Source organism: Pollachius pollachius (assembly GCF_949987615.1).
Source record: "Pollachius pollachius genome assembly, chromosome: 2".
NCBI lineage: Eukaryota > Metazoa > Chordata > Actinopteri > Gadiformes > Gadidae > Pollachius > Pollachius pollachius.
In genome coordinates, this window is record NC_136935.1 from 4,340,918 (window position 1) to 4,351,579 (window position 10,662).

The 10,662-nt window shown below is 48.1% G+C and overlaps 1 protein-coding gene across 1 annotated transcript in view; it reads left to right on the forward strand.

Moving 5' to 3' along the window:
* Window positions 1–6,571, forward strand: part of fbln7 (fibulin 7) — a gene marked incomplete at its 3' end in the record, with an annotated part of 13,023 nt that extends 6,452 nt beyond the window's left edge. The window contains exons 4-8 of the mRNA XM_079731000.1: window positions 1,090–1,215; window positions 1,508–1,645; window positions 1,936–2,073; window positions 4,240–4,378; window positions 6,199–6,571. Coding sequence (XP_079587126.1) covers window positions 1,090–1,215; window positions 1,508–1,645; window positions 1,936–2,073; window positions 4,240–4,378; window positions 6,199–6,571 — 914 coding nt within the window. The remainder of the gene's footprint in view (window positions 1–1,089; window positions 1,216–1,507; window positions 1,646–1,935; window positions 2,074–4,239; window positions 4,379–6,198) is intronic.
* Between the last annotated feature and the right edge of the window lie 4,091 nt (window positions 6,572–10,662).

Here is a 10,662-nt window from a genome sequence, read left to right on the forward strand (position 1 = left end):
CTTCAGTCGTCACACTTTAGATCATCTGCAAGGCTCCAAGAAGCTTTACCTAATGTTTAAGCAAACACAGTCTGGGGAGGCCGTTTCAAGGTGATTTTCCAGAAATGTCCCACTCTGAGCAAATTGGAGTGAGAAATCTCTTAACTATTGGGTTAGTCGACTACTCTAATAGTCAAATGTTGTATCGTCCACAGTTATATCAGTATCAGTTATTAATGGTTACTGAAAAGTACCGCATGTGGAATGGGGCATTGGTCCTAATGTGATGTGTTGGATCTGGAATGTGGGCGAACCATCTGAACCAAACCTCTGGCAATCCTTCTCTGTAATGACCAAGTATTCATCTCTCATTAAATGGAACATTCAAGTCTTTCATACTTTTATAATGATAGAGAGAGATCGATAATTTGTAGCATGTCAATCTTAAAAAATATCTTGGGGTAATAAAAATTAACTGCATTTGCAATCCACTGTGGGCGGGATACACACATTTTCCTTAAAACTTCAAAACAAGTATGCGTGAGCTCTAGGATAGACTTTGTTAGATATGTGTAAGAGAGAGGTATGTGTGATAAAAATTACTTAGAAGGATTATCGTTTCATCTTGTTTTGAAGGGGTGGTTTTCAGCCAATCACACAGGTATCTTCCTGGATTCCACTGGATTCCACCAAAATAAATCTACCCAGAGATACAAAAAAGAAAAGAAGCGGTAGACGACACTGTAGCCTACTGTAGACAACACGATAGGACCGGTCTCTCATCCCTCGTGCTCATTACCGGTTCTCACACCTGAAGTTTGCCAACTCTGGCTGGCACGAAGGGGCTAACAGTAATCTCATTCACACCCTCCGTCTCCCCTTACAAGGGAGACACTGTAGACAGCCTGCTGCGTGTCAGTTGCAACAACCAGAAAGTCATCCAGCATTCACACCACACACCACTGCGATTGATAGCATTCGCTACCGTTTATACCGTCAGTGCTCTACTGTTGGCCGTCCAGCCCTGGTTTTCCCTACCTTCTACCTGAGTTCATCGTCTTCCCATTCATGAGAGGTCTGGTTCGTCTCTGTCCCCCCCCCCACCCCCAGACTTGAGCGAGTGTGGGAGTAACCCCTGCCAGAACGGGGGTACCTGCGTGGAGGGGGTCAAGCAGTACAAGTGCACCTGCCCCATGAACTGGAGTGGGTCTCACTGCCAGCACCCCACCCAGACAGGTGAACTCCCCCTCCATTTTGTTATGAACAGAGTCATGGATTTTCACTTTGGATCTGGTAACTGCATTTGTAATCCAGGGTTGATCACAAATGCACGGTTGTCCTCTTTCTGTGCACAGCGTATAACCGTCAGGATCTCATAAGGATCTTTGCTGCCGTTCGAGTTCTTGAATGTATATAAAGTCGGTTGTTCTTCGAACACCGTCTTCTCTCACAGCGGTGTGTGCCTGTCAACATGTCAGGCCCTATTCTCCCCAGTCTAATCCTTCTTTGTTCCCTCTCCCCCCCTCAGCCCCGCCTGAGTGGAGCGTCATGAACGACCCGGCCTTCAGCAGGCGGCCGCGCTGTGCCAAGGTGGACCAGGCCCAGCACTGCAGCTGCGATGCAGGCTTCCACATGAGCGGCACCTCCGATAACTCCATCTGCCAGGGTTCTCCTTTCCCATATCCCTAACTGTACTGCTGCGGTTGTGGCTGCACTGTTCCTGCGTGGTAGAGGGTTGTGTGTCCATGCATATCCCTGCCACAGAGACGAACCTGCATAACGCATACTCTTTAACGTTATTTACTTAACATGTTTTACTTCGGTATGCAGGTTTTCTGTAGTGGGTTGTGTGTGTGTCTGTGCTTGTGTGTGTGCGTGTGTGTGTGTGTGTGTGCATGCGTGTGTGTATACGTTTGTGTACATGCTCATCTCATCTCCTTCCCCCTGCCTCCTCAGACGTGAACGAGTGTGAGGTGTACCGACTGGACCAGGGCGGGAAGCTGTGCATCCACGAGTGTGTGAACGTCCCCGGGTCCTACCACTGCGCCTGCCCCAGCGGCTACAAGCTCCTCCTGGACGGACGGAGCTGCGAAGGTAGAGGCTCAGTTACGGTTCCACGCCGACGCGACGCAATGACCACGCAAACGCCTCAACGCAGTGAGCGGACCAATCACAGCCCTCGCTGCTGCTGTGCCTCGACGCAAGGTTACGATTTTTGGGATGTGCACGTCGGCCCTTGCATTGGATGCAAGAAGGGTCCGCAAGGACGAAATGGGTCCGTAAATCCCCTTGCGTTGCGTCGACGGGGAACCATAACTAAGCCTTAAGTGAGTCTCCCCGGAACCCACCGGGTGACTTAAAGTCGGGGGGCCGACTTTGTCAACACACGGTACAGGACTGGTCTTGATGATTAGTCCCACCTTGCTGTCGGGTCGGTGGTCCACACAAGTCCACTGAGGACGTGTGGGGGGTCCTCTCACATTAAGACTCTGCTACCAGGTTCTCTGGTAGTCTCTGAGAACTCGGCAAATCTCGCGTGAACACGTCCACACACGTAGGCGGGAATGCAAGGTATATTTTTATGACAGCCGCTGGATTTGTCGACACCCCTAATGAACGGTGCCGTCATTTACACTGGAACGAATGTTTTAAGGACCGCTTCAAGCCTGTTCGTCCTGAGGGATTAGACCAAAAGTTTAGGCAGCAGTTCAAGCCATTGAAAAATCCCCAGGAAGAAATTCATGGTTCGATGGCTGATTGTCAACCAGATATTTGGGTCATCCATTATGAGGGACAGGCCATTTGATTCTTCCCAATGGCTGTTGTCATCGTAATATCTGATTTCAGTCTCAGTCCCCCCCACCCCCCCTCACACTTCCCAAGTCAGACCCAATAATATAAAACCGGTCTGAGTAAATCTTTGCCCTCCCGACTCTACAGGGGGCAGCGAAATTGCTTGTCTCGAGACACACTTCAATAACAATCAGACTTACGTGAATTCAGCCCAAAATCTCCCCCCTCTCCTGTCTCTCCCCCCTCTCCCCTCTCTCCCCTCTCCCCCCCTCTCTCCCCCTCTCCTGTCTCTCTCCCCCTCTCCTGTCTCTCCCCCCTCTCGCCCCCCTCTCCCCCCTCTCCCGTCTCTCCCCCCTCTCCTCTCTCTCCCTCCTCTCCCCTCTCTCCCCCCTCTCCCCCTCTCCTGTCTCTCCCCCTTCTCCCCCCTCTCCCCCCTCTCCCCCCCCTCTCCCCCCTCTCGCCCCCCTCTCCCCCCTCTCCCCTCTCTCCCCTCTCTCCCCCTTCTCCCCCCTCCCTCCCCTCTCTCCCCCTCTCCCCTGCCTCCCCCTCTCCCCCCTCTCGCCCCCCTCCCCCCTCTCTCCCCTCTCTCCCCCTTCTCCCCCCTCTCCCCTCCCTCCCCTCTCTCCCCCCTCTCCCCTCCCTCCCCCCTCTCCCCCCTCTCGCCCCCCTCTCCCCTCTCTCCCCCCTCTCTCCCCTCTCCCCCCTCTCCCCCCTCTCCCCTCCCTCCCCCCTCTCCCCCCTCTCCCCGACTGAGTCTGCCCAGTAAGCAAGCCCTTGTATCAGCAGGTTTGTCGCCTCATGGAGCCTTGACAGGATGGGGACAAAGGCCCATTCACAGGCCTATGCGCTGAAGGATCCCGCTGGTTCATGAGCTCAGAAAACAACAGGTGTCGGGCCAAAGCCCTTGGATCCCCGTGGTGTGCACGAGGAGCAGGGGAAGGGTTGGTAGTGCCGGTTCCTGAGGCTCCTGTGCAGCAGGAGTTTGTCCGCCCCCAGCGGCCGGTGTGGCTATCATAATGTACCCCCTGAGTTCATTCTGCTTGCCAGCGGAACAAATGAGCTCACCGCTTCCCAGGAAAAACAATCTGGAGGACATGAGGTGCGCTCGCAAACCGTGTGTGTGTGTGTGCGTGTGTGTGTGTGCGTGTGCGTGTGCGTGTGTGTGTGTGTGTGTGTTTGTGTGTGTATTGGGGGGTTCAACTGAAAATCCAAATAAACAGTCATAGCCCAGTGCCGCCGTGCTGTGGTAACCAGGAAGCAGGGATCGAGTCAGGCCAACTGAAAAAAGTTGGCCTGACTCCTCTCCTCCCCTCTCCCCTTCCCCTTCCTTCTCTTCTCCGCTTTCGTCTTCTCTCCTCCTATCCTTCCTTTTCTTCCTCCCCCCCTTGCTCCGCCTCTCCTCTCCTCCTTCCCCCCCCCCCCGTGTGCTACCTCATCCATGCTTTTTCCCTTCTGTTTTTCCTCCAGATGTGGACGAGTGTCTGAGCCAGCAGCACAACTGCAGCCGAGGGACCACGTGCATCAACACTGGGGGGGCCTTCCAGTGTGTCAGCCCCGAGTGTCCCCCTGGCCATGGCAACATCAGCTACGTCAAGACCTCTCCCCTGTGAGTGCCTGCTGCTCGGCCCTCCCTGCTCTATGAATGATGGGCTCTCCATGCAATTTGTGTGTTTGCCGTTTTGTTTTTCTTTCGCGGGCGGGAGGGGTTAATTTGCTTAATAGCTGTGTCCTTAAATCATGCACCTGGTAAATGGCAGGAATTGGAGTCACATACTGTGCTTTACAAAGAACACACTCTGTGTTAGTCGTGATGACTCAGTGTCATCAAAACTACAAACACATTGAAAGAATTTTCTTTACTTTTGTCCGTCTTGATAGACATAACAAGTTCAAGCAAGGCTCCTCAACATCATCTTTACTTTCGTCTTAGCTGACAATCCAACCCGAGCATCAGTCTATCTGAGTATTAATCTCTCTAACAGCAAAGCATTGCATCATCTCAGAGACATCATACGATGAACGCAAACCTCTTTTTCTTGCTCTTAATGTATTCAACACATGTTCCTCAACCCTTAAGTCATAGCCAACGTCGCCAGAGCCATCATAATCTCTCAAGCACCCTTGGCTTGGCTTTTTACACCTGGAGTCGCCAGTTCTTCACAAGCTGCCTCATTTAAGTGCATGAAACGCGGCCCTGTCTATTCCCAGTGAAGCGTCTATGAGGTCAGATGCAGTCACACCGCCAGCAGAGTGGGTCAACATATGTTGGGAAAAATCTCTAACTGGGAGAATGCCTGGACTTGTGTAAAATAGATTAGTATTAATATTGTAAAATGAAATATTAGGCAGGCCAGGGGTTGGTTGTAGTGTCGGAGTGTACACAGAGGAGTGTCTGGACAAATCATATAGAAAGACCTTTTTAAAAAAAAATGTCCTCCACCATTTTGTCAAATTGTCAGACGTCAACAATGCAGATGTAGGGCTAGGCGGTGCAGTGCAGCTGTTCTAGCGTCATATGCCCGGGTAGGGCCCGGTACTAGCAGCAGGGCCGTAAGTGGCAGGTCCTTCTGAGTGTGTGTGCATAGGTTCTGTCATGTCAGATCGCTCCTGTCTCCTCCCAACTCTTTGAGGTTCTACGTTTCCCGTATGTGTGTGGAAAGTGTGTTTGTGTGTGCGTGTTCGGTTCATAGATGAGAGGTTCACCAGGGACAGTTTGGTAAAGAAGACTTATGGATGCGAGACCACTGAACAAAAATTCTATTTCAACATTTTGCGGTGGACAATCCTCGATATAAATGATTCAATTCTTTGGGCAAAGAGTTCTTAACCGCAAATCTAAACCAGATACACTTTCGCTTATTGTACGAATCCCTGCCGTTCCCCGGCCGCTTTCCCACTGCCGCTCTCTGACTAACAACACAAGCGAGCACTGATTAATCCTGCCAGCCGCTCGCCTCCTATGCATCGTCTATGCATCCTCTGACTGTGTTATCATGATCCACCCTCTTCATCAGAAATTCTTAAGAAGCAACAGGTCAAATGGCAGACTCCTGCAAAAGAAAATTAGGACCACTAGGTACAGCAAGTGTTTTGCGCCTACAGCAATTAGACAACAACATTGTACAAAAAAAGACATAAAAACTCATAGGCATTTAAAACTATGAGCACACTGTATATATCGCTGAAATATTTTACTGTTTTATTTACTCATGCATGGTTGTCATGTTTTCTATGTTCTTACTGCTCTGTCGGTCTTACTATTCCTTTCTTTTAATGTTTTGTATTTATGTTTTTTTAATGCTAGGCTGTATAACAATGGAGCGTGTAATGCTGACCACATGAATTTCCTACTTGGATAATAAAGTTGACCTTGTCCTTGGCGTCTGCGTAAGTTGACCTTGACGTCTGCGTCCCCCCCCCCCCCAGCCAATGCGAGAGGAACCCCTGTCCCGTGACCAGCCGGCCCTGCCACATGGCGCCCAAGACGGTGTCCTTCCACTACCTGTCCCTGCCCTCCAACCTGAAGACCCCCGCCACGCTGTTCCGCATGGCCACCGCCAGCGCCCCCGGCCGCGCGGGCCCCGACAGCCTGCGCTTCGGCATCGTCGGGGGCAACGCCCGCGGCACCTTCGTCATGCAGCGGTCGGACCGGCAGACGGGAGAGCTGCTCCTGGTGCAGCAGCTGAGCGGGCCGCTGGACCTCAGCGTGGACGTGGACATGTCCGAGTACAGCGAGCGCACCTTCCAGGCCAAGCACGTGGCCAAGGTGCGCGTGCTGGTGTCCCCGTACAGCTTCTGAACGGGCGGGTGGGTCAGGCCCCCCCCCCCCCCCCCCCCCCCCCCCCCCCCCCGAGGACTTGAGAGGGGATGGGGGGGGTGAACGAAAAACAACAAAACAAAAGTATGATGAATAGATTATAGAAGTAAAAGAAAGAGTATGGAACCGGCGGTCTGCGGAGGCTGGTCGGGTCGCCGACCGTGACGTTGCTTCAGTTATCAGTTACCTAAGCTGTTTTTTGTTCGAGTGTCACGCGTTAATGCTTGGGGGGCTTGGAGAAGGGTGTCCGGTACTGAAAGAGGGAGCAATGTCCCTTAGCGGATTTATTTTGTGGATTATTGTGAGAGAGGTGGATTGAGTGGTTCAGAGGGAGAAGGTTGATTATGTGTTTTTGTTGTTGAAGATTCTCGTTTTTGTGTTTGTTTTGAGCCCATCATAGGTTATTTTTGCGTAGTTTAGCATTTGCCCCATTTAATGCACTACCCTAGTTTCTACACCAAACTGTCACAATCCCTATTCGACATTATAACCGTAATAATTATTATTTATTGGAAATATTATTGCTGGTTTTGTCAATTTAAATATATGCATCGGTTGTATCTTCTTTCTCACTGTATGTCATTCATATTTGTTCTTTTTTTTTACCGGTTTGCTTTCTCAAAGAAGTCATTTGTGTTACCAGTCTGGAACATTGGAGCACTTATGTACACAGTCATGTTTTGCTATGTTTTTATATACTGTAAGTTATCAAGACTTTGTGTGATCACACCGTTATCTATCCTTGATTTGACCGAGCACAACAGAATATGGCTGGTATTTTAATGACTCCCTATAACAATTTCTCCTGAACTAAAAATAAAGCTGGCCAGAGGCTTCAGTCCTTGTTTATTAAAACTTCCTGACTTGATGTTCAACAGTATGTTTCTAAATTACTCCCAAGATTTGCTGCGACTTTCCTTCTAAATCCATCACATATGCCTTTTTAAGAATAACCAGCGCTGGGATGGCTATCGCAGCCATGCCTAGCCAATCACAGATTCTAAATAAACACTGCTTGGCTTTATGGGAAGCATGGCTTTCCCAATGTTTGAAGATAGGAATGTTGGTCCTGAATTAAACATTCCCCAGTCTTAGCCACACTCATTGACGGTTTGAGAAATGAAAGGAAAACCTCACAGTGTTTTTTTATGCAGATAATACCCATCATAATATAAAAAACACATTTGTCCGTTTTCTTGCTTCACTAATGTATTTTTGGGAGAAAGAGAATATGTTAATGTTCCCCACATGTGGCCTAGTCATCTTTTCCCTTCCTCTTCTATCTTCATCTTCCTCATCCCCTCCTATCTTCATTCACAACACAATGTGTGTAAAGTGTTTGTTGCACACATGGTCCAAGAGATCTGAGCCCAGCAGGAGATGATAATAACATGGACAATGCCACATACCACAAGTCATAGGTGTTGTTTATGATAGGGAAGCTAAGGACATGTCCATTTTAGTTTGCACCAATGTGTCGGGTAAATTGTCTCTACCCTGTTGTCCCCGTTGTTGCAATCCAGCGGAACATTTATGGAGACATTCAGTTCAAATTAACAAAACAATCTCTGACAGGTCTGCCAAATCAGCAAGCTTTCCCGACATCTGATCCGCAAATACAAACAACTTACTTCCTCAGAAATTCCTCTTGCGCCATCTCGATATGTCCTGACCCTTTGTCTTTCTGTCCTTAACGTCTGTCTGTCTGGCAGCTTGCCCGTAGCAGTGTGGTTTGGGTCAAAATTAAGAGAGTGCTACTTTTGCTTTTAAAATATAATAAATATATTTGTCAGCCAACACTTCTCTTTCCTTTAGGAAGTGTTAACTGACATTCTAATAAATGGAAATAATATTCCACTGCATTTCATCAATGTTCAAAATAAAATTGATTCTCCAATATGGTCTGTATACTATAAAAACCTTTCCCCTCAGAGGTCCTACACGGGGGGGGGGGTGTTTTTTCAAACCTGTTCTGGGACCTTAGTCCTGGGAACCAAACCCGCATGGGGTCGCGACCCCAAAGTGGAGAAGCAACCAATAAGTGAAAGTAGTATTTGGTATGAAGGCACACCTGTAGGCTGTGGTGATTTGGTAAAATAATGTTGATAAGGATCATCTGATTCTGTTATTATATTTTATAATATGTTTCATAGGTTATTGGTAATCAAAAATCGACATGAATGCCATTTCCAAGACCCGTATCAGAAGAGCATGCCATAGATATTAATATGCCCATAGAGAACCCTGCACAGTGCTTAGATCACAGCAGGAAGGTGCATATTTTCATAGGTATCAGGTATCATATATAAGGACCTTTTCAAGAAAAAAAAAAAACCCTCCACATTCCAAATTCTCTGGATTCCAAGGGCATCGCCATGCCACGAGCTGTACTGTATATAGTCCCGGAACAACATTGTCTCGCCTTGCCTACCTGGAGACCCATGCATAAATCCATGAGCCCTTTCAAAGTGAAACGCTAGAAGCTCTACCCTCTCTCTCCTGCTGAATCCCTGGGAAAGTGAGACGCAGGCATATTTCGTCAGTGGGACGGATCGGTTGGTTTGGAATGCAAGTGTGAAAAGTGAACAGAAAATTGGGTTCGGGTTACCTATAGATCCTTTAATGTGGGGAAATTCATGCCCCAAATCATCATTTTGAGAGCAAAAGAAGCGAAACAAAGGGTTGTGTTAATAAGATGTATTGCGTTCTGGGTGGGCCATAGTAAGTCATAACACTCGTAGTAGTAGTAGTAGTGGCTATATAAGACAATGTCAATAGAATGGGTTTATTGGGTTGCTTGAATGCAGCTCAACATTCCTGGGCCCCTAAATACCAGGGATCTGGTTGGTTTAACGCAGATTTCAGAACGATGGACTTAAAACAGTGTGAGTTGAAGGTCACCTGGATGGACTTCAGCCCACAGGCTGAAGGAGCGCCTCATTCCTGACAGTGAGCGCATGAAAGAACAGTGGCATGATCTACATTTTTCCAATTCATTCCATTAAAGCTGCATCATTCCACAGGCTGCTTTCACATCATCTTTGGTTTGATCATGAGAGACTATATTGTATTGTGGTCACAAAGCACTGCATGCAATATTCTCATAGGTTTAGTTTATTTCCGGTGTTTGCTGACTAGTTTGTCATTCTTGTCTTGTCACCACTCATTATTTCAGTTTTTTTTTGTAGCATTACACTTAGAATCTGTGTCTGTAATAAATCACCCGCAATACGTTTTGCACAGAAGAACAGGGCACGAATTTGAGTAAAAATATAGATTTTATTGAAGACGTAAGAGCGATGGGACCCCTGTGACTCTTAACACAATTTGGTTTGCGGCGAGGCTCCGAGCAGGAGAGAAACGAAGAGAACTGAGAGTCCCCACCCGTACGTAAAGTTCAGGAACCCCCCGAAAAGAAAAAGGTCCCAGAACGCGAACACCTCTCCACCTGTGCAGCTTGGAAAGAGCGGGATGGAGCCAAGGCCCATCTGTACAAATAATCAACCGTCCAGGGCAGACTGCCACACATCAACTCAGAGGGAGAGGGGGAGAAGAAAGTAGCACTTTGCCATCATAAACACGATTATTCCAGGTTTCCTTCACATATTTAGATTTATAGAAAACACAGGAATCTTAATAACTACATTGTAAAACCATGGTGACGACGGTGTGCCATAACGTGGACCTGTTGCATAGAGCCAGGAGCCAGCCGGGGCGAACGCTGGATGGGGCCGCCACAAACGCAGAACTAATATGACGATTTCTTTTTCCAGAAAAGAAAAAAGAGAATTTTTCCAAAAAGGTGACATCATTTACTACATTTTACGGCGCGAGTCAAATAATCCACCAAAGGGGGAACACACATTCACATACATTTAGATTTAGAGTAAACATTACTCAAACTAAAAAGGCCCTCACAATTAAGTACACTTAAAAACACAAATGAATAAAAGAAATAGTATTCCCACAAGCCCTCCAGAATGACATAAGCTCCGCTTTGGGCGTGTTTAGGACTAGCCTGTTAAATGTTGAATGTTCTCTATTGGTTGAAAAGAGTACTTCAGGAATCTTGG